The sequence below is a fragment of the Falco punctatus genome (genome assembly GCF_963210335.1).
Source record: "Falco punctatus genome assembly, chromosome: 5".
Taxonomy (NCBI): domain Eukaryota; kingdom Metazoa; phylum Chordata; class Aves; order Falconiformes; family Falconidae; genus Falco; species Falco punctatus.
Window position 1 is genome coordinate 57,417,283 of NC_137584.1, and position 24,975 is coordinate 57,442,257.

At 41.3% G+C, this 24,975-nt stretch overlaps 1 protein-coding gene across 7 annotated transcripts in view; it reads left to right on the top strand.

Moving 5' to 3' along the window:
• Positions 1 to 24,975, top strand: part of THEMIS (thymocyte selection associated) — an 86,771-nt gene that overhangs the window by 14,550 nt on the left and 47,246 nt on the right. For 5 of the 7 annotated variants that reach the window (XM_080390426.1, XM_080390430.1, XM_080390429.1 and 2 more), the window contains exons 2-4: positions 3,608 to 3,766; positions 12,584 to 13,042; positions 16,455 to 17,500. In XM_080390426.1, the coding sequence (XP_080246552.1) occupies positions 3,608 to 3,766; positions 12,584 to 13,042; positions 16,455 to 17,500 (1,664 nt within the window). Of the gene's footprint in view, positions 1 to 3,339; positions 3,471 to 3,607; positions 3,767 to 12,583; positions 13,043 to 16,454; positions 17,501 to 24,975 lie in introns of those variants that run through there. The other 2 variants (XM_080390427.1, XM_080390428.1) reach the window with 2 other exon arrangements.

Here is a 24,975-nt window from a genome sequence, read left to right on the forward strand (position 1 = left end):
TTTAGCAGAGCTAGTCTCTTCTCATGCATATTGCCAGGCTGGATCTTCAGTCTTGGACCTGTCACTAACTGATCAGTGTTTTTACTTTTCTGCAAACTCCATTTATACTTTTTAATTTGCAATGGAGAGCAGGACTACTCAAACTCTCTGCCGTACAATTTGTAGTTAAGCTATTGTGTCTGAGGAAAAGTAAATCTGATAGAAGCAGTAAGTCCTTCAGAACCATCCATGATCAGAGACAGGGTACTCCTCTGATTTCTCTATTTAGAGGAGTCTATATAGAGATCACCACTCTGCTGCAGGTATAGACTGAAGTAGTGGCTAAGTATCCTTCAATCACACCATTGTTTTGAGTGGTGCGGCCTCTTAACTGCTCCCTTCTTCCCCTCGGGGCCGTTGCTTGGGTTGCTGTGCTCCAACTACCATGTTATTTGGAAATCAGCCAGAGCAGGGAGGTAGGGAACCTGCCTGGCTCAGTGCCTGTGTGGTATGGAGCAGCACCGCCTGCACCCAGCTGCATCAAGGGGAAAGCTTGCAAAGTCTGTCTAGCAGAGATGAAAGCAAACGTGCCCGAAACCCATAATTAGCGTAGCTACTGTCACATGTTAAATGATTTCTAGGGGTCTATTTTCAAGTGAGGTGATCTGGAGAAACTGCATCTAAACCTGCACTGAAGAAAAAAAGCCTCTAGAAGCCATGAGCTCCCATTTTGAGTAGATTTTCACAAATGTTTTTTCAGAGGTGAGAATATTGGAATTCTTTGCTCATCTCTCCATGTTTCTATAATGCAGAGCTCATTGTGCTGGGTCCTCTGGGATTCCCTAATAATATGGTTGCTTGTGATCTCTACTGTGTCTGATGTGAGGAGCGAGGTGGTTCAGCACAAAAGGAATATTACCCTCTTCACGGCTGCTCAATCTTTATCTCCCTCTCACTCTAATATGAAATCAGTATTGCACATACACTTTTCTGACTGTCATAAAATATCCTACAGAGCTCAGCTAAAGCAATGAGAGCTATGATAATTCCTCATGTGTTTATTAGAGCAGCAGCCAGCCTACTGATGGGAGCTGCAGCAATATCCAGTGGAGACATCTGAGTTACTCAATGTTGAATTGCTCAGGGACCAAAGGGAGAGCAAACAACTATGCACTATCTTTACAATAAGAAAACCAGGCTGTTCTTTTTTAGTCAAAGGGAAGCAGCAATCTTGTCTTCTGCTGAGGTACCAGATTGGTTGGAAGCATGGATAAACAGCGTATTTCTTCACCTGGCTGTGGTTAATATTTGTGTGGCACTATAATCCAGAATACCTCTGTGCTAATCATCATCCTGCTGTGCAACAGAAAGTCAGTAGCCTGGTGTGGGAGTTCAGAGCCTAAGTACAGAAGTCCCCTTGATCCTATGTAGGGTTCTCAGCAAGTGAAACCAGGCAATGTTGTCACATCCAGCCTGCCAAAAGCATCTGCCACACGATATTTAAAAAAAAAAAAAATAACTGGGATTCCTTCTACACAGGGTTTCAAACCTACATCAGTACCTGTCTTCTACAGGGGAGCAGCTGGGGATTTCCTGGCATCCGTCTCATTTGTGAGAGCATCGCACAAGTAACAGACAGGTTTGCCTTGGCATGTCTTCACAACAGACTACACAACCTGTTGATCATTGTTACCCTCCTTCACCTTCCTGTCCTGACACAAACCCATTGTTCTGTGGTGCCCTACTGACGCTTTGAGTTTAGCCTAAAACCAGAGCAACTTATGCTCAGGTCAGACTCCCAGTGACTTCCAGTGAGGCTGGGATGGTAACCAAGTGGTTGTCACCTGCAAGTGCTGCAGCAGAATTGATAAATATATTCCAGACTCAGTAGGAGATGCTTATTAGCCCAAGCTGTGGTCATGAGTGGAATTGATCTAATCTTGAGTAAGCATTAGGAAAATCATTCAGCTATTAGTTGCATTTCTGATATGACACTTGGAAAAAAAAAAAAAAAAAAAAAAAGGTGCCTTTTTTTTTCTCCCCACCCACTCAAGGAGAGCTGTGGGGTAAAGAATGTTACTTTCTGTGGGAAGTGAGTTCTGCAGGCAGTGGCAATATTTCAGTACAGGCCATCTCAACTATTAGTTGCTACTACATAACCAGAGGTCAGGTTTTAAATATTTAATTGTCTGAGACTGTTCTGGTTACTTACGTTAAAAGGAAAATAATAAGAAAAGACTTCAAACTGAACAAGATTTGAGAGAGGACTACTAAAGGTATTGTGAGAAGGGAAATTGGTCTTCTTAGCAGGTGAAAGAAATACGTTTCTTCTAAATTTTTGTCAAAAATGTGACCAGAGAAGGGCAAAACTAACCTTGCAAACCCTTTGGGAAAGGGAGAAATGAAAATGAGAAAAAGAGCATTTTCAGTAGCAGAGCAACATTAGTAGCAGAGCAAATGAATACACCCACCAATACATTGGGAGGGGAAATGAGAATAAGGTTTCTCACCACAAGGGAAATGAAATTCTGAGACAGGATTCCAGAAAGGGTACTTCTGTACTTCCACGTCACTTCAGGACCAGGCTCGATAAGTTCTTGGAATGAACTGCACGGTATTGCAAGAGCAGCAGCTAGCATTAAAATCAACATTCTGATTTTCTGGGCTCAATGCAATTCTACCTACAAATGGAACACCATTTGTAGGCTGCTCTGCCTTTATATATAGTTAGTTGATCCCATGCCTCAAAGCTGCTGCTAACCTCCTGCAGCAACCAGGATGCATTTTCCTTCTGCACAGCTTGGCTTTTGGTTTGGTTTTGCTTTGTTCTCCCCCTGCCCCCACTTCCGAAACAGCAGAGACTGACCACAGCTAGAATGGAGAAGGGAGAGTTCTTTTTGGCAGGGCAAGCTGCAGTCCCAGATTTTGCTGGGGAAGCTCTGAAATACTTGATTGGATTGCCTTGTTCCTGCTCTCAAACTTCTGAACATCACAGACAAAAACCAAAATTTTTTGATGCTGGGTCAGAATCGGTAGGCTTGTTTCAGTATGGGGCAGGGATTACCACTGTTAATTTGCCAGTTTTCCAATTTCTTATTCTTCAGGTTTTCAATTCTTCAGGTTTTCTGTTCCTACAGAAAGCTCAAATGCTGGTTGCACTTTGATGCCTCCTGGCTTCTCCCTGGGCACCTTCTAAGGTCTATTGGTTTTTGTCTTCTGATACAGTCTGTTGTTTCCTATGGGATATATTATGCCCTGTACCTTTCCTGCCCAAGTTCCACTGCCTGCTGATTTCAGGAGGCAGCTCCTGATGACCCAGGTGAACCTATGCTCTACCTCATTCTGTTTTGGTCTAAAGCTTGGAAATGCAGGTTTTTCAGACTTTCTCCTTACATGAATCAAAGAACAGTGTACACACAGAGCTGACCTAGAGATCACTGAAGCCACAAGATGGATTTTCTCGTGACACTAAGGAAGAAAATGAAAATTAGGTTAGTTATCACAGATAAATATTATTTCACATAACTTATTTTAAGTATTTTTTGCTTTCATTCAAAGAGGTAAAGACACTTGACAAAGTGAGAAAAAGCCAAATAATGCTTTTCTTTCCTTTTGTATTCCTTTTCAGGCTCCATCTATGAAATGTTTGGAAATGAATGCTGCCTGTCAACAGGAGAAGTCATTAAAGTTATTGGCTTCAAAATTAATAAGCTCATAGCAAGTATCTGTGAGAATAATGAAGTCAGCCGGTTTTCAGCCAAAGTGGAATTACCACTAAATTTTCCTGGTACAGTATTTCATCAATACATGTTTTTGAGGAATCATAACCCTGAGTAATCACCTTTGTTAATTATACTGTTTTGCTGTCTTGATTTATATTTTTTCAACGTTACAACTCAGCTGTCAAGGATACAACTTTATCAGATGGCACAGGACACAATGAACTCATTCGTAAATTTCAACTTTTACGGTTCTTTTCAAGCCTGGATAGAAATTATTAATGTTATAGTGTTCGGTAGTAATGCTTTCTATATTTCAGGTCACTGTGTAAGAACTACTACAAAAATCTTCTTTTCAGTTCTTACAACTTTGCAGAACCTTGTCTGAGCTGAAATCTTCCTTTCTGTGTGCACAGACTAAAATTTCTTTATTATTACTATATTTTTATTTTATTATTTTGGTTATAAAACATTTTTAATGCTTTCTTACATTTTGTTTTTATTTTAATGATTTATTTTCATTCCAGTGGCCAAAGTGGCTGCTCTGTGCCTGGAAGAAGTATTAGAGGAAAATAGATGTGGTTTTCTGATTAAAAAACACTTTGGTTGTTCCACAGAGAAGTCCAAAAATATTCTTATATTGGTCTTGAAACCTGGCATGTGGTACTGACTTGTTATTTGAAAGAGATCTTCCTCTGTTTGTGTGGCCTTGTTAGGGAGAGCTTACCAAGCACTGTACCTAGTTCATCACATGTCATATTTATTCATTTTTCAGTTCTGTTCTCATCTCAATTCCTCTGCTGTTAGGGCCCAGCTGTGTTAAATAGGGAAGTGATTGGAGTGCAGAGGGAAAAGTGCTGGACTGTGATTATCCATGTCTAGGTTAGGAAACTGATAGAAAAAGACTGGACCTCAGAGCAGGGCAGAAGCATGAAGATTTGACATGCAAAGATCAGGGACTGGAGTTGTTGGTGGAGGTGGTTACTGGCACCAGAGCAGGACTACACTCACACAGAAAAAAATATGTAGGGCAATTCCTATGCTGAGATTCTTGCAGGCAGCAGAGGTAATGGGAGCCCCTCAGGGAGAGGAGAGGAGCGGGCTGGAAAATAGTATGTGGGATGTGGGAGGGAGCCTGTACAGTAGGAAACACTGGGACAGAGCACACACAGGACACAGCAGCCCTCAAGAGACTGCATCCAGAACTCACTTTGGCCAGCAGTCTAGCTAATGCACTGAATGAGACTACAGTTTTGTAGATAAAGCAGAATGTAAACACTTAATTAACACTGTATTGTACTGTAAGCACATGGGAGGTTAAATTGACACTGCACAGGGAAACATAATATGAGTGTTTTCTAGTGTTTGAGTGCTTGACTTAGTAACATCATAGATGTTCTTCTAACATATTGCTGGGCATGTGAGAATCTGTGCACATGCATAATATATATATTAGGTTATACCACTGCCCAAACTGGTACGTGCTTTTTCTGCAGAGGGAGACAGGACACACTTCTTGAAGCAAATAAAATGTCAAAGCACATGGGAATGCGATGTTTCATCTGAATTCCACAGGAAAATACCTTCTACCATGCCTTCATTCTCCATCTCCAAAATACAGATTTCTCTCTGAAATAGTCCTATATATCTTTTTCTTTTCCCCAGAAGATCCTCAATTTACTTTCATGTTTTTCTTACTCACTGAATCAGAACCATTTGTATGACCACTTATTAAAAGACTTTTTTGGAATGCCATTTTCAAGTGCTAGTAGGGCCCACATGTAGCGATCAAAGACATTTTAATTATCTATGGCTATCTAGAGATATTGAAGTACTGCTGTACTGTGAACTCTCAAGATACTTGGTATTTTTCTTGAAATCCAAGCTTCTTTGCTATTATTAAAATTTCTTCTACCTCTAAAATATTTACACATATAGGAAGTAATATTCTAAATCTTGATTGGCAGATGACTTAAAATGTTAAGCCTAAAATATCCAACACAACTGAGTGATAAAAATAATCCTATATTTATTAATGTTGAATCTCCTGATTTTTAAAACACAATGACTTATGATTTCGGGTGCGTGAATCTGGATTTGTTTGTATTCAAGTGATCAGTTTAACAACCTGGCACGTGGATGTTGTTGCCCTACTGAACACATTTTCAAATTCGGTCTAATTGCTACAATTTGTATGCATTCTTATGAACTTTCCCAACCAGTGTTCTAGAAAACTAGGGGTTTTCCACTAGAAAAATAAACTCAGAGTTCATTTCACTGAAATTTATCATTATCATACTCTATATGACATGTATTACTGCACACCAGCACTGAAGAGGGGCATAACAACACTTCTTATTAGCCCAACAGGGACCACTGCTCTCGTTTCTCTTTTTATGTACTCTTACACATTCCAGAGCTTTTTTGTAAGATGTAAATGTCATTTCTCTAATTCAGTTCTTAGCAAAGAATGATTCTGCTTTACAAAGTCAAGATGTCCCGGTCTGCTTTTTCTCAACCTTCTTCCTTTTCACTTTATTACATACACATGCTAAGCTCTGAATGAAACATCATATTAGAGCATTGCTGGTTTGCCCCCGTCTCCAGAACAAAGCACAGAACCAAACCACAGATGATCTTTTTTCACACTGCCATTGACTTACTTCAATAAAAATATTCACAGGTCTCTAGGAGGCTGGCACTGTATTTACATTGCATGTACAGCACTCTCTTGTCAGCGTTGATGCAAAGAAATCTGTTGCTTTGATGTTATTTTCCATTTTCTCTCTTGTGAGTTATCATTTGCATGTGATAGGCTCATGTATCCTTTCACCATGTGCATGCTGGCATAAGTAAGTAACGCTTCTATTTAGGTTACTCCGGGGACAGCATCTCTGCAAGTGAAGAACTGGGCTCACTGGCTTTAAATAAGCCTTACCCTTTGTCTTTTTGAATGCATTTGCAGTCTACAGAATTCTTTTTTTTTCCTGCTCTGGCAAATCACATCCTTGATAAAAGCCTAATCTGCCCTTTGCATTAGAGAAACCACTGCAACCGCAAGTTCACTGTATTATTTCATTTGATCCTCATTCTAATTTGTTCTTTTTCATGCCTCGGAGGGCCAGGCTGTTCTTTCTATGCTCATACACTGGGTAAAATGGCTACATGTAACAGCCTTTTGAATTACAATTTTCACTAACAAGTTAGCAGACAGATAATTTGCACAACACCTGAACCGTGTGCCAGCACAGTTTTTCATGTTGCTCTGTTATATTCCTTCTTCTGCCAAAGTATTGCTGGACTGTCCCTGTTCTCAGGGGGTCCCTGGCAGCTGCTGCTGCTCATTCCTACGTGGTCTGACAGGCACATAGCTGAGCACAACTGTCCCTTTGAGATCTCAGCCTCTGCGAGCCACAAGACAAGACACTGGCCTATGGCCATGCAGCACATACATGGAGGAATAGGGGTTAAGTGCTAGAAGGCTCATCAGGATAGGAGATGGAGAGAGGGCCTTTGAGGCAGGGTGGGGAGAGGAGGATGCTGGAGCAGAGGAGGTAGCAGAGTGCATGGTAGAGGTGAGGGAAAGAGAAAAGTAGCAATCTAGTCAGCTCCAAAGAAGTTGGGAACTGAGCTCTTCCCAGTCTTTTGCATTACTTTGGGGAACTGAAACTGCTAGTCAGGGACAGAAGGTTGTCATGGTTTAACCCCAGCTGGTAACTAAGTACCATGCAGCTGCTTGCTTACTCTCCCCAGCCCCCTCAGTGGGCTGGGGAGGAGAATGAGGGAAAAAGGTAAGACTCATGCATTGAGATAAGACCAATTTAATAACTGAAAAAATATAACAGTAATAATAACAAAAATAATTGTAATGAAAAGGGAAGAGAAAGAGATAGGAATAAAACCCAAGGGGAAAAGACCCAAGGGATGTACAATACAGTTTCTCACCACCTGCTGACCAATGCCCAGCTAGTCCCCAAGAAGCAATCAGCAGCTCCTGGCTGTCACAGCATTATCAAAACTACCCAGCTACAACAAGGCTTTTACCATCCCATACCAGGTTAACTTCAATAAGTAGCTCCCACACCTTGCCTCAGTGCAGCCACCAATACCCCACAAGGTTTCAAAAGTTCATCTACTGTCCATGCTGTTTCTTCATCCTCTTCAGGCCAGTCCACCCTGCTTCTTGCCTCTGTTGCATCTGGATTCTTCTTCTCCAGGCTCCTCTTCCAGCCAGCCTCTTCTTCATCCAGGGTGCGGGCTTCCTCTGCTTCCCCCAGGCCTTTCTTTATCCAGTGCTCCTCTTTCATGCCCCTTAGAGCCATTTAACTACTTAGCAGGAATCAGCCACAGCTGCACATTATCCACGTCAGCCAACCCACTGCCCCTGACGCCAGCCCACAGCTGTGTATTATCACTGTTAATTAACCTGCCTTCATTCCTCTACAATTCCTCTACACCTGGCAAACCCCCCCAGATTATATACTGAGCATGACATTCTGTGGTATGGAATATCCCTTTGGTAGTTGAGGTCAGCTGTCCTGGATCTGTTCCCTCCCTTCTCACTGGCAGAGCATGGGAAACTGAAAAGTCCTTGATCTAGAGTAAGTACTACTTAGCAACAACTAAAATGTCAGTGTGTTATCAATATTATTCTTGTACTAAATCCAAAACACAGCATTGTACCAGCTACTGAGAAGAAAATTAACTCTATCTCAGCTGTAAACCAGGACAAGAACTTTCTGCTGTTTTTCTTCCTTGAAGGCTACTTGCTGGTATACTAGGTGAGCCTAACTACTGGCTTTCTCAGTTTTCTGTGGGGAAAAGAGGAAAAAAATAATAATAAAAAGGATACTCCTTTCCTTCAGGACTCTTAAGACCAAGAATGCACAGTCTATAAAGCTACAGGGAAGTATACTTTATCAGTCCATAACCGTTAAAAAAAGAGCTGAATATACTGTTCTGTAAAAAGGTGGTAAAAACATCTGTCAAAACATGCTTTCCTCAGCATTAAATGGGTGATCCTTGGGCTATATTTTTTTGCCCATAACGATTCAGAGTCCCAAATCCTCTCTCTCTAGCAATGTGCATGTCAATGCCTCAAACTTTTCTTGGAAATGATGGGCTGATTAGGCTTGGGGCTTACTAATTACCAAATTATGGCTAGGTAGATACTTCACCTAGAGATATACCCCTAGGTGCAGAGGGTTCATTGAGTGTGACAAGTATTATACATTCCTGTAATAATTATGTATGCATAGTTATTCTTGTCTCTATCTGAAATTTTCCCCAAAACTATTGGGCATCAGTGCCCTTTGGTTGTAGACCAGATTACACTTAGAAAGTGCACCTATGAGCCATAATGCCAGCTCTCAGTAAACCAGCTGGACTTTTTTTCCAGGTTTGCTATTGCCATCTGTCTTTCTCCCCAGTAGTCCATCAAGCTCTCTTAGGGAAGTCTGAGTGAATTTAAATCAGTCACTTTATGATTTATGAAAAAGTACAAAAATATTTGTGTTTGACCTCAAAATGTCCACACTTTAGCATCTCAAACTTACCATATGTCTCCTACTCTGGATATTTCCTTGCTGTCTTAGGTTTGGAAAACATTTGGGTTTGTAACTTGATTCATATTGATTTTAGTAAGGTTCTGAATGGTTCCAGAAAATATTGTTTGGGGTTTGTGTTTTGGGTTTTCTTTTTGGGGTTCTTTTTAATATATGTCATAGCAAGAAGACCATTTATGAGAAAATACCATGGCAGATTATGGCAGTTAAATAGGACCCACAGTGGTTTTCACCCATCATACCAAAACAACTTTTTATATATTCACCTATTTTCTATATAGAAAGAAGCATATTGAACTTAACATACTCATAAGCATGCCCCTGCTTTGAGTATCATCAATACAGAAGCTAAGCACGCAAGGCCACATGGCTTTTTAGTTGGCTATGCAAGCATTCTGTTACCGAAATTAAGAAAACCAGCAGAATGGAAGGTGAAGACTTTTCTGCTCCCAACTCCGACAAAATCAGTCTGCCTGGGCCCATGGGGAAAATCAGTTGTCTCATTTTGTATGAGATCTGGTAATTATGCTTCCATGTGAAACCTGCTTTCCAACACAGGATGCTCATCAGTTTGTTGCCGCAATAACTGGCTTTCAGATAGCTCCATAGTCCCAGCAAAATTAGTAGAGCCTGAGTCTACTGTCAAACTCAGAAGAGAAGAATATTTATCATAGCTGTACATTGCCATTTTGTTGTATTTTCAACTAAGAAGGCTTTTTTGACATAGTTTATGAAGGCTTTTTAATGCAATTCTGGATGTTTTCTAGGGGCAGTACATGTGCTCCTGTGTCACAGATGGGTAAACATAGTTATTGCCCTTGGGATACATCATATGTAGTTTGAATACATTTTTTAATGAAGAATATTCCTATTTGCTTTTTCCCAGCACTGCCAGAAGACGATGCCCATCTTGTGCTTGCAAAGCATGACACCAGAACGCTGTTTAGGGGATGCTGTCTTTTCCGCAATTTCAGTTTGTCATTGCTGCCTTGTCACTGTGATGTTTTCTAAATGCTGGTGAACCAGTTTGTCTTGATCTGCACTGACAGCTCCAGTGGTGATTAGGACTGCGGTAGCTAACTTCCTTAATAATTGTGTTAGAAAGGGCTGTGAGGAACATTGTAAATACTAGTAAATAAGAGGTGCGTTGAAATTGTACTTTGTACTTGAGCAGCTACATTCATGGATGTGGCTTCCTTGCAGACAAGAAAAAAAGCCTGGAGACTTTCCCACAGTGCTGCAGTGAGGACATAATACATAGAGGATGTATTTGCAAAAAGGTACTAATTTCACAGAGGAAAAGCTAGCTGTCATATGCACAACTGTGAAGGAACAGACTGCAGAAAGCAGTTACATAGGCACAACTAGTGACTATTTCTGCAGTAGATCAAATAGACTATTACTGTTTAGGCTGCTGACAAGCCCTCGGAGCTGTTAGTTCCCACAGTTACTAGTGGCATTACAGGATACCTAGAACCAAACATGCATAATCTGGTGATAAATTCAGTAAAGAGCTACTCAACAGACAGAATCTTAATAATATCTCCTGTAACAAGAAGGGTGTTAAAGCTGTGAAGTGAAAGCAGCAGGTTGTGTTACAGTGAAGCCAGAATCACAGTAATCTGTGGCCAAAAAAATATGGCTTTGTGGTGAGGGGAATGCTTTGATATATACTTTTTAAAGGATACAATCTTAAGGAACCCCTGCTTCCATGCAGGCCCCTCCGTTGTGTTGATTGTGGTCAGTGGTGAAAGTTAGTAAGGGAAAAGGTATAGGAGAAAATAAGCAATTTGGAGGTTATTTTTAATGGAAGCAACCCCCCACTCTAATTTGTTAAACAATCCCACAGTCAGGGGAGGCCTAGAGAAGGGAGTGAGTGTCTTTTCAGCATCCAGCAGGAACTGTGTTCTGGCAGAATCCCACCTTCCTGAGAGCCGGGTATCTGCTGGGTCTTCCTTACAGTCTGGTTCCCACAAGAAGAGAGCCATAGCCAGTGTGGGCTCAGTTCCCACACTGAATGACTGGGGGAAGTTGAATGGGACACATAAACCCCTGCAGACATGGCAGGAACCACTCATGGGAAGCGGAGCTGCCATGAAAGCGTCTCTAGTGCTGCCAAGCAGCACTCCTTGAGTGTCTATCCCGTGCCTTCTCCATAACTGGCAAGGTGGGAGTATTCCTTTACCACAGAGACACAGTGCCCTTTGTGTGGGCCAGGGGAGGCAGGAGTGTGGGACAGCAGGGACGTAGGATTTCTGCTAGTTGGCTTCAGGGGAAGGAAGGCGAAAAGGCATTGTATCTCCCAGGGAGCTTGGCTTCTTTGCCACTGTAGCTACTGATTAATTTGTGGCTAGCAAACTTGGCCTAAAAATAACCTCTACATTCAGTTATGTTCACTGGGAAGCAAGCCTTAGTCAATGCCTATCCCAGGAAACTGCAGCGTAATTCCTTGAGGCAGCATTCACACTGCTGTGCCTTGGGAAGAAGACAGCTGAATCACACAGTTTAGCTAAACCCTACTGTTTAGTCCTCTAAACCATCCACTTCATCTTCTGCTATGAAAACACTTATGCAAACGTAGAAATGTACACGTTTTTCTTGTGATGTGAACTCCTAATGAGACAGCTCCAAGGGGCATGACTAACATGAAATAATCATGTCCCTAGGGGATAGGGAAGCTCAGATGCAGCTTCTGCCTTGTAGAACTTGACCACCTTAATTGCCTTGCGATGGCCAGAGTGCTACAACACCCAAACTTTGAATTACTCCATCTGGTGGTCTGGACTATCAGATATGCTAAAAACTACTTCTTTTGCTCATTCTTATCTGTAGGTGCTACTTTTCCTTTTGTGGTGTATATTTAAACATACTTGGTCTAGGAATCCCCAGTCTTGTGTGTGGAAGATATATAGCACTGATGTTTAGGCAGAAACATCCTGCATTTCACTGATCACAGTAGTCTTGCTCTTCTTCATACCATGTCTGCATTTATTTCTTAAGGGTTGTTTTCCTGAGAGGAACAGGTAAGAATTTAAGATGATTTTTCTTTTTTGTTTGGTAAAGAAAAAATGTTAACGTGGACATAAAAATGTTGGATGTCAGAAATTAGATGCAGAGTAGAAAGGGCTAATTCCAGCCACCTATACATTGTATCACATAGTTGATTTTATCTTCATAGAGTCACATTTCTAGCAACCAAACTATCAGCTATGAATTGTTTGATGTGTTTTGCTCCCCATTTTTATTGCATTCACAGTCTAAAATTTGTCATGGCTTGCTTTGTATGTTTCCCTTTTTATAATGCAAGTTTTCTGTTCTTAGGTCTTTATAAAGTTGTGGCAGATAAAACTCCATATGTCAGCATTGAAGAAATTACAACAAGTGTCTTTATCGGGCCAACAAGATTTGGCCATCCATGTTTCTACAGCCCTGAGGATATAAAACTGACAAACCTCACTATCAAACATGGTGAGCAGATCACCTTCAACTCAGTGGAAGAGGTCAATGGAACGATGTCTGTGAACTGTGGCATAGTCAGAAATAACCAGTCTCATTCATTTACTTTGCCCCTTTCACAAGAAGGAAAATTCTATGAGTGTGAAGATGACCAGATATACACCCTAAAAGAGATTGCAGAATGGAAAATCCCTAAGTCCAGAGACCGGATTGTCAAACTTTCCAATACTTTACACATATGGGACTCCTCTAATCCACTTCCTGAGAATTTTGATGGCTGCTTGATTCTCACACCTGTCTATGAAGTGCAGGCAGTAATGAAATGTAAGTAGGAATCAAAGTCAATGTTCTGTTAAACTCAGTATAGCAAAGTCCCCTTAAAGACACAAAACTTGCTTAAAATAGTCAGGAAGGATTTGGTTTGGTCAAGGATTCCTGATCTGTATTTGCCACTGATGCTAGTTTCAAGATGAAGAAAAAGAAAAATAATATTCCCTTTTTTATTCCTTTATCATCTGTTAATTCATATAGTTACCTTGCATTTCTTTCTGTTGCCATTTTATTAATCACTACATTTAAATCATTATTGCAAATAAAATATATTGCATAGTGAAAAAGCGCAGCTTAGGAATTCTGTTCAGTTCTCAGATTCTGTTTCTCAGACTTTGGCCACAGAAAAGCCACTTGATCATTTATGGTTATGGCTAGGAGGTAGAAAAAGCATATAGATATACATGTTGTAACACACTCAGCTACTGTTTATTTTTCAGCAGAAAGCAAACTCATATTTTTTTACTCTATTGCAGAAAAAAATAGCGATAGAATATAAACAAAAAGACTCATGGATAATTTCTGAAACTCCTAGGTTTGAGGAAACAGGAAGATATTAGAAAACCAATATATTTAAAAGGTGTAATTTGTGTTATCAGTTTTGATTAATATGTAAATAAATTATTTTTTCCATGTCACATTAACACTGTTCTGGTTGTTCCACCAAAACATTGAACCTGCTGGATACTGTTCTTAACAATGTCTATAACTATGTCTTACTTTAAACCTGGTTGTGAAATTAGTCATGGGAATAAAATTAGAAGGTGTGCAAGGGTAAAGACACACAGTGGAAGGCTCCTGAGTTATGGTGGCTTGAATAGCCGAGCTGCAGTAATAACCCATGTGTGCATGTGTAGCATAACCCTCTCTGAACTGAGATATCTACCTAAGCAAAAAAACTTAAGCTTAAGCTAAAATGTTTGACCTTGCTTGAGGACAGCCTAGGCAGTAGCTGGAAATGTGATGCAATTCTACTTGTGATGCAACCATCCTGTTAAAAGTTTGCAGGATAGGAGCTTAACTCTTGGGAAGGTTTTGTTGTCTGTTACATTTACTAGAAGCAAACCAATGAGCTCCATAGAAGTGAAATCCTAACAGAAATATGCCATTCATGGGGATATCAAGCAAGAAATCTTTTCACAGTCAAGCTTTCTCTGATGATTGTTGTAAGTAAATGGATAAAAGAGAAAGAAGTAAAAGTGGATAAAGACTGTTAGCACAATACACTATAGCTGTTAAATGCTTATCATGAGACATTCAGCTGTGCTTGCTATGTGATTTAATGTATGAGTTCGGAAAGTATACCTTTGCAAGATAAAATACTTTGTTTTCTACAACACTAGCTACATTCAGGAATCTAGCCCATCTCCTGAAGCTGGGTTCACTTAGGTGTATTCCTATGCCTACTTAGATATCTGTGTAGAATCAATAAGAATTCAATGTTTCTAAAAAGCTTTCTGAAGGTTCAGAAATGTTTGGTATTCACTTGTCTTCCAGATATTCCAGTAAAAGTTGCATTTGTTGATTTCATTTTCTGTTTCACAGTGCGTTCAACATTTAAGCAGCATTAAATATGTCCTAAATAATTATTTAATGCAAACTTGAAAAGTAGGCTTCATGGTACATCATTAACTATTTTCTTGTGGACCATGAAAAACAGATTTTCACCATTTTTAGAAGACCTATAAATAGACACAAGCAAAAGTATAAGAAATACTATCCACGATTCAATAAAAAAGATTCCTGATAAGAGGGATAGCAAACTACATTTTCACAGGCTGTGTGCAGGAAGCCTCTATACTTCTCATTCTTAATAATGCACAAATTATGTGTGTGAAACTCCCTCAAATACCCATAGAAAACTTTCTTTTTCACTAGTTATTCCTCCTTTATTGGCTTCCCTTGTGTACTAAAGATGCTTGTCACCTGAAGGTGTCCAATAGGATAAAAGCAGAGATGGAATAAACAGATCCTGGATCACTTATAAAAATCTGTCATAAAATACAACTGATACTGACTTTTAAGCGTAAAATATTGGTATGTCCTGCTACAAAGAAGTGTGAATCCAGGATATACTATCCTTGTGTGCGGGTCTATGCAGAATAAGTCTAACTGAAGAGAGTCCTTAAATATTATTTGCTTGTTAAATCTTACTGCCCTGGTCAGTGATCTGTGATGTCACTGATTTGGAGCCAGATTCTTAAACAAGTCTTAATTGCATAGTCAGATTTGTGCTTGGAAGTTTTACATACAAAATTTTGCGGGTTTGGTTGTGATAAAAAAGTTGTTGCTCCCTGTCAGACTGTTAAATGCAATGGCATGGTTCTGATAGTGAATAAAACCAGATGCCACAGAAAAAGATGTAAGACTTCCACAGAGGACCATCATAGCAGAAATTTCTTCATTCATTAACAATAAGCTTAGACTTTGTTATACAAAGGTTTTGCCTTTTTTTCTAAAGTGATATTATTTCCTCTTTCTTATGAGGAAAGGCTGAGAGAGCAGGGCCTGTTTAGCCTGGAGAATAAAAGGCTCAGGGGGACCTTATCAATGCATACCAGTATCTTAAGGACAAGTATCAAGAGGACGGGGCTGGGCTCTTTTCAGTGGTGCCCAGTGACAGGACAAGGGGCAACGGGCACAAACTGCAGCACATGAAGTTCCACCCGAACAGGAGGAAAAACTTCTTTACTCTGAGGGTGACAGAGCCCTGGCACAGGCTGCCCAGAGAGGCTGTGGAGCCTCCTCTGGAGATATTCAAAACCCACCTGGACATAACTCTATTCAACCTGCTGCAGGTGAATCTGCTTTTGCAGGAGGTTGGACTAGATGATCTCCAGAGGTGCCTTCCAACCCTGACTGATCTGTGACTCTGTGACATTAATAATTATAAATGTTTTCATTATTAGATATCAGAATAACTTATTTCTCCCAGACTGGCCACAGCAACAACATCTGTTAACAACCGGTTCAAAAGCTATTTATTTGTTAAAAATGTTCCCTCCCCCCCCATTTCTTTGGAGAAACCATAAATTACTGTGAAAGGAACAGAACTACATCTTGTACTCAAGTAAAAGTTGATACAATAAACAGCTGATTAAACTTGGAGGTGCTGTGAGAAAGATAGTGAACTTGATATTTTATCCTCTCCTTTTTTTAAAAATTTTATTTACTTGCACACATTATTCTTGTTTCTCCTTTCCTTTGTGAGGTCTCCTGCATATCTGATAGCCATATATCTCAAGTTAAAAATTATATTTTGATTGGCCCTATTAATTGTGCTGGTTTACATATGAACGTGCATGCCCCAGGGAAGGTATTTTTAGTATCTGGCCAACAGGCCATGTGTATTTTATTCCAACGTCAGTTTGAAAATAAAAATTCAGGTATTTCTTTTTCTTTTCAGTTCGAAAGGACATAGTTCATATCCTCTCAGATCTAGATATCGAGGTCAAGGATATAACAGACTGTTATGATATTAGCTCTTTCCTTCAGCCACTGTCTTTGGAAGATGTATTTGACAGAACAAGCAAGGAATTTCCTATGACTGCTGAAATAATGGACGGGCCTTCAGGAAGCCAAAAACCTTGTAACTTACTGCATACAGGGAAAGAGATCGTCATCTACAAAAAGTACCAGGCAACAAGAGTCCTAGCCTCTGAGATCAGAAGCAATTCCCCGAAAAGACATTTTTTAATCCCTATGAGCTACAAAGGAAAGTTTAAGAGAAGACCTCGGGAGTTTCCAACTGCCTATGACTTAGAGATAGCAAAAAGTGAAAAGGAACAGCTTCATGTTGTAGCAACTAAAGCCTTTGATTCCCCTCATAAAGAGCTTTATTCTGTTTCTGTTGGAGATCAATTTTTAGTCCAGCAATGCCAGACTAGTGAAGTTCTGTATGAAGGAAGAAAGAAACTCATAGATGTTTTAGCTTGTGAACAAATACTGAGTGATACATACAAGAAAGTGCTCCTCCCTATGTACATGGAAGGCGGCTTTGTGGAAGTGATTCATGACAAGAAACGGTACCAGCTTTCTGAGATTTGCAAAGAATTTCGTCTGCCTTTTAATGTCAAAGTGTCCGTGAGGGACCTTTCTGTTGAGGAAGACATCTTGGCTGCCGTGCCGGGTCTGCAGTTAGAAGAAGAAATCACAGACTCTTATCTGCTGATCAGTAGTGCCAGCAGTCCAGTGGAAAGCTGGGAGATTCCTGTATATCGTTTAAACATGTCAGTCCATTTGCTCAGCAAAGATGTCCAGACAGTCGTCCCACCTGTGACTAAGACAACAGTGGAAGAAATCAGCGACGAGCAATACTATATGGTGCGAAGATATGAAAACCAAACCCTTCATCCACCACCCAGGCCTCCCAAAAAGCCAACAACACTTGCACCAAAACCTGTTTTTGCAGTGCCTAGGCAAGGTGTGTCTGATGTACTACAGGCTCCAAAGGTAAGGTATCACACCTTGTCTTCAAATGTCTTATAAGCATAGGTCATGTTCTGTGGGTTTACAGTCTCCATTTCACTGGCGTATCCCTATGGCATGTACACAGATGGCTCTCAGTTCTCTTTAATAGGAAAATTAGCCATTATAGACAACAATGGCTAAAATCTCCAGTGTGTGTTAATTGATCCATGAAAAACAACGGAACCATGCCAACTCACAGCAGAAAGCTTGGCCGTATAGTTTTGTGTGGATAATCCTTTACTGCACCAACGCAAAAGTGAAGGGGAGAGACTTGAAGTGGCTGTGTTCAAATCTTTATTAAGGGAAAGCATATGTTTTCATATTGTAAAGATAATATTCCTCAGCTGGAAACAGTAGAATTAAATTCACAGAAAGTCAGGTTGTATAGATATTTTTGACTATATGGTTTTGCACTTACCCAAGTGGCAAACAGATCAGAAGCAAAAAGGGCAGCTGTTTTAGAATAGCACTTGATGTGAAGAAAGAAGTGCCCCTTCTAGGACAATTTTCTTTGTGGTTAACCTAACACAATGCATTTGTTCATAAATTTTTGTGTTGGATCTGGCTGAGATGGAGTTGATTTTCTTCACAGCAACCTGTAAGATATTGTGTTTTGGATTTGTGGCTAAACCAGCTTTGATAACAGACTAGTGTTTTGGCTGTTGCACAGCAGCTTACTCACAGTGTCAAGGCCTCCTCTTTTTCCTAGGCTGCCCCACTCCTAGCCAGTAGGCTAGGGGTGGAAAAGGGGTTGGGAAGGGACATAGATGGGACAGTTGACCCCAGCAGAACAAAAGAATATTCCATGATGTACCATGCCATGCTCAGCAATAAAAACTGAGGGGGTGGTTGGTATGGGAAGGTGGCCATAGCTCAGAGGCTGGCTGGACATCAGTCTGTTTGTGGGAGGTGGTGACTGACTGCCCTTGCATCACTGGGGGGGGGGGGGGGTGGGGGTGTCCCCTTTTTCCTTTATTTCAACCCATGAGTTTTCTGGCTTTTGCTTTTACTATTTTCACTCTGAAGAGATCATCAACTTGATGTCAAGGGGGAGTGAGCAAGCACCTGGATGGGTGCTTAGCTACTGACTGGGGTCAACCCACCACAATTTTCTTGCATACATTGAAAGAATCAAAGAAAAGCGTCTTGATGGACTTTAATGAGAGATCAGGAGATATTTAATTTGGGTTGCAGTTGTGGTCGTGTGCAAATACAAATTCCCTACAGGGGAAGAAGGAAAAACATTGGAAATACTTTCAGATCTCTGTACTGTGATTTTGCTGCACTTTAATTGCAATGTAAGTAATGGAATTATATTTTGGGGAGTTCAGGAAAATTTATTTTTTTGTGTTGCTATCAAATTAAGTTCCAGTTGTAGCTACCCTGGAAGGGGAGCTTTTGTGAGTACCCCTCCTTGCCTGCTGAAGGTGTTCCTCCCCTGAGTGCCAATTCCAAGCCTACACGCGGGCCCGCAGCTCCACATACTCTGGGAGATGGTTACAATAGACCATAGGAGGAGTGAATGGGTAAGGCAGGTCACTCAGATAAGGGTAATACAGCAAAATGCTGCATAATTTTCTTGTGTCTTTACGTGTACTATGGAAACTTCTTTTCTGCTAATTTGTACAGTGAACTTTGCGGCAGCTTTTAAGCCATCCTGTTAGGCTAGGGAGGATACGCAATAAACTGGCTCCTGGAGCTAACAGGCAAGCTTTCAGCCTGGTACTGGCCTGGGGTGCAGAACTGGGAAAGAATTCCCTAAAGTTGTGTTTCAGGTGAACCCATACCCTAGTCAGGAGGACTCAGACCTCCTGCAGTTACTGATAGCTGTGTGGAGAGCAACAGGTAGATGCTCACTCTAGACTAGACATGCAAAAGATAATATTTTCCTGAAGTGAGGAGGGAACAATAAGGGCAGAAGAGGGATGATCTGAGGTTCCTTTGCACATCCATGAGCCAGAGCAACCTTAGACTGCAGCTGTCCAGACAAGAAGCACATTTAAATAGCCTGTTCCAGAAGACATTTTTTTTGTCACATGCTTGTTATAAATAAGTAATAAAATGCTTAGTTACACAGATTTGTAAATCTCCTTCCCTGGAAAGGTGACACAAGTAGAGATCCCTTATTCATAAGGTTAAACATCCTGAGCTGTAACATAACAGGTTTAAAGTTGCACAGAACACATTATCTTTTCTAGCCCAAGCACCATGAATCCTCTGAGAGGATGTGGATGGTAGCAGATAGGCTTTGCCTTGGCCTCTTTGCCAGCAGTAGTGACAGGGAAGACTGCATTTTCTTCTACATGTATCAGGGATGTCTGAAGGGTTCAGAAAATTGGAAATTGTGCCAAAATGATAAATGGTCCTCTTTGCATATTTTGTGACTATGCATAGACTTATTTGCATAAATAACAGACGAATGTCCTAATGAGCTGAACTTAAGCCTAACAAGGTGGCAGCCTGGAATAAGCTTTAGTGCTGCATGAATGCCCATGCTCCTCCTGCAGGCAGCTCCCTGCCCGGTGCTCAGGGGCTCTGGCTGCTTGCTGGAGGATGGTGAATGTCTTCCTTGCCCAATACTTGGGAAGCTCTGCTTGGCTTGGTGCTCCAGGATTAAATGCTGCTGCTGCTGCATGAGTCCACAGAGGGCTAAGATCTAGCTGGTTTATGCCAATACCTGAGGATGCTCTGCAAGGGTGGGTCACCTCTAGCTACAGCTTGTGCTTTGATCGCCTCTTTGCTCACAGCAAGGCTGTGAGGGCAGAGAGGCTCCAGCTGTCTCTGCCTGCTGTTCTCTGACCTTGGTAAAAGGGAACGCTAGGGCCAGGAGCAAGACTTATGTTCCACTGTGTACTTCTGGTCATGTTAGTCACTGAATTGTATGAGATTAGCAGCCAGCACGGACTGGAACCTCAGATGAGTGTAAGAATGGCCTCCGCTTGCATGCAAGGTGCAATGCTGCAGAGACATGGATATTTGCACAGTTCAGCAAAGTCCAGAGACAACAGATGAATTCTCAAATATAATATAGCTGCATGAACCAAGCACTCTGCCCAGTCTCTTCACAGGGCTAATTAAGTTGTCTTGGCTCCTGCTGACACAGCTTTCACTTCCACAGCCTGGGGATCTCTCCTCTTTCCTCCACAGTACACTGTAGACTTTCCCTCTCATCTGATCATTTTGTTTGGGTAAGAAACCTCCAGACCACATATGTTTGCAATTTTGTATTATTTACTAATTAAATAAACAAAGACAAACCCCAAGAAACTATATGCAAACTAAACAAATAAAACAAAATAGTATGTATCAAATGATGAAATTAATCTGCTATTTCAGATATCAGATATCTGTCTAATATCAAGACCAGATGGCAGATATCTGTCTAATAACCAATACCACCTGTACCCACAGGCACCCTCAGCTGAGGACAGTAATGACAAAACAATTGTACCCTTTGTCTAATGGTAAAATGTAGGATAAAAGCAGTCATTCACAAGAAATCCACATTTTCCTCACTGGAATCATTGGAATAAAGTCCTCAGGGGGCTCTAACTGCCATGTTGAATTAAACAGCTTAAGCCATTCAGTTTCTGATTTGTGAGCTTAGCTAGAAAGTGAGAAAGACCTAATAAAACCCTAGAAGTTAATGCTACTGACTTGATAATGGAGCGCCTCACTCTCTTGCCAAATTGTTCCTGGAGAGAAGCTCGGGTGGGAGGAACCAGTCAGGACCTTCTTGAAATTAAAATTATCTTTAAAACAAGCCAGAAGTGCCTGTTCTTTCCACAGTTAGAACCACCATGGTGAATATAACAAACTAAGTTTCCACTTAGTAACTCCAGAGTAATGTTTCAGGTGGGACCCTGAACGAGAAAGGCATGAAATTTTTTTTCTAAAATTTCCTTAGGCTTTTTAACTGCTATCTACTGTTTCTTACCCTTCCAGGGGAATCAAGCAGCAAAAGTTTTCTAGCTTTATTTTTGCCTATCACTTCAAGCAGTAAATATCCTACACATTTAAGGTAATATATGTCCCTCAATGGCTTTGCTTTAAATTGAAACAATCAAACAAGGGCTCATGCCAAATATTGCTCAGTGCATGTTAATACTGGGGGGACCATAATCAAGGCACGGAAGGCCACAGTTCAGTCCTGCTACTCCTAATACCCTGAGGGCACTAAGTGCACTGCTTAAGGAATGAAAAAAAGGCAGGTTTTGGCTCCTGATCAACAGGAAAACAGGTTAGCTCCCTCCAATGCTATTTTCAGTGGCCTGCTTAGGCATGTATCCAGCCTGAGCAACAGTAGAATCAGTAAAATACTCACCAGCTTCAACTTAGGATTGCTGCTAAATATCTTTATGAATGTGGAACTAGGAAAGTCAGTCACAGACAGTAACCTGCTCGGCTCTGGCAAGAAAGCTGAGAGAATTCCAGCCAGGGAAACAGGAATTCAATAAAATGGCAAGTATCAGAGCATGATAGTTAATAGTCATTCTGTGCTAAGGTCTATTATCCTTCAAAAAGTCATTACAGTGTTACGATATCAGGAACTTTCTTGCTTTCTTGCTTTGTATTTCAAAATTAAAATGAAAGAAAAATTATCACTTCCATCTGGCTTTGCAATTCTACAAACTGAACTATCGAAATCTTCCATTAACATATTTATCGCATCTGTCTTCACAGCAAGATGAAGACTTATCTGGAATTAAATTGATAAGACATAAGCTGCATTTTTCAGCAAATGAGTTTTCCTGCAGCGCCTCCTTTCCTTCCTCCTATTTCTTTTCTGCTTCCAGAGCATTTTTCATGTTTTTAGGGCCTTCATAGGGTAGATTTAACACAACTATTTCTGCTGTGTAGCAAGAAACTAACCTTCCTAAATAAATACATATTAGAAAATGCATAGATGACAGCCAGGAAGAAATAGGTAAGAGCAAGACTTCAGGAATTAATAATCTTTGGCACTGGAAATGAGGGAGGAAAGTGTGGTTCATTAGCAGATGCAAAAATGTGCATATGCAAATGTAAGAAAAAGGGTTTCTCTCTGACAGGTGCAGCACTGTGGATGCTGAGGTTGCAGCTGTGTTTCTTCCTCTCTCTTTTTCTTTGTCCTCACTGAAGAGGTTTCATCTCTCCCTGGAGTCTCACCTCCCACCCCCTCTGTCCCGCTCCTTCCTCACATCCCGTGTACTCTTTCTCCCTGTTACTTCCCAATAGATTTGTAAGCCCCTAATAAACAGCATGGCAAGGCTGGAAGTGCAGCCCTTACAGATCAATGACCACCTCATGTTACCATTTTCTTGAAGTCTTTCAAAATCCCATCCCCACCACAGCCTCACCCAGGAGTCAGGCCCCCAAACCCTCCAAATTCTTGTGCTGCAGTTTCTTGCTCTCTGACCACCACATCCACACTGTGCCATAGGGTCCTTTTCACCCTAACACCTATCCTGTGCCACCTGTGCCTGATTTCCCCCAAACCCATGTGCCCTGGGTACCCCAACACTACGTTTGCCCTGTGCCCTTCAGCCTCCCCCAGCTTATATGACCTTGGTTCTCCAGTCTTCTCTATTGCTTTCCAACAGGCTTTTCTTTTCCTCTTCCTTGTTTCTTCCCAGCACATCTCCCCTGCTTGCTCTTCTCTCATGCAGTGAGATGAAGCCAAAGACATAGGCATCATCAGGTAGTAGCTGCAGGGACATCCCAAGTTGCACATCGATTTTCATCTCTTTCCCCAGCAGCACCTGTTCCAAACCTCAGCAGAGCATCAGTCTTCATCTGGGTTTTTGGGAGTAAAACTGGAGCAGGCTGTAGGTGCTGACAAGTGTCAAGCCATTTAATTCTCTTGTAGGCTGGACAGTCAGAGATGAAGGACTTTGTATTGATGCTTTGTTGCAGAGATCCTTATAGTTATGTCCATACCTGGGGGCCATATTCTGGCAACCTTTTATGCATCCAGATACTGTGCTGGGCTGAAGCCTGCGTGTGTGCCATCCCACCTCATGTCCTGGGTTTTTCTGTGGCAGAAACTGAGCAGTGCTGGCTGAAGAAGCACTCTAACCTGGATGATGGGGGACCAGTACTGCTGGCTACCCTATGGACTCTGTATGAACCAAGCGGGAGAAGCAGGAAGCACTAAAGCCCCAGCTAATAAATGACTGGAGTTTTCCTGATATTCTCAACATGGAGAGCAGGCATTAAGACCTCCTTCTCTCTTAAACAATATGACAAGCTTAAAATTTCCACAGAGAAGCATCAAGTCTGTAGCAGGCAATTACTGTGGGTTGATGTTTCTCTCAAAACCATAATACAGTGAAGATAGCAATGTGCCTGCCAGAAGGACAGGCAGTAGATAATTGCCTGAAAAACCAGCAGGACAATCTGAGGTGTAAGTCTCATTGCAGAAAGCCATTACTGTTACAGGAAATGCTGATATAGTACATGAAATTAAGGAAGGTACAGATGAACATTTGGATATGCTGACTGATGAAAATGCCAACTGGTTAAAAGCAAATTGCTTAATTTAGAGGTAAAAATGAATTACTCTGAGAGCAAAGAGAAAGGAAATATCAAAATAAAAAGGATGCCCAGAAGAAATAAAAAATTGGACTGTGTGAAAATATGGAACCCTTGATAAGAAGAAAGAAAACCCTGCACAGAGTGTGTGAGCCAAAACCCATTGATGTCAGTAAGAACAGAACTGGCTGGTACATTTTTTTCTCTCTTGCAGAAAGTACATATTATAACAAAACACATAACACAACAAAATAACATAATTATGTTTAATTATGAAGCAGGCTAAAAAAGTAAAAAAATAAATCAAAAATTCTAGGAAGCACTGCAGCAGAATAACGCCTCAAAAACATTATTTGGGGGAGGACCCGAAATGGCTTTTTATCAGCTGGGGTTCCAAGCAGCCTGACTTCCCATGAGACTATTCTCCAGGCTGCATTCTATCACTTGCCCTTCCCCTGATGGCAAGAAGGTTGTAAAATTAAGTTTGTGGATAGCTGATCTGTGAAGCGCTTCCTATTATGGCCTGTATTTTGGTCTGCTTGGAAGTTGTCAAAGAGTTTTCCAGTTTAAACTGGCCAGAGATAATCTAGACCACAACGAATTTCCAGCAGGAAGCACAGTCCCTGCAGTGCGATGCCCACCCGCAGCAGCAGCAGTGACCTGCCCGGCAGCTCCTGAGGCTCCCACAGAGCCAAATGCTGGAACTCCAGGCAGCTCCCGGGCTCTCTGACTCCATCCCTGCCCAAACACCTCCCTCCAGGGACTTTCCTGGGCTCTGGAGGCCAACTAGCATGAGGTGGCTGATGTCTCTGCTAGTAACCCTTTTGGTCTCCTTACTTGTGGACCTGCTTGCAAACTGTGTACAGGGAATGGGCCTTGGGGTGCTCCAACCCCCAGATCACACCTAGGAGCTGTTTGGGAAAGCACTAGTTGGCACAGGCTGC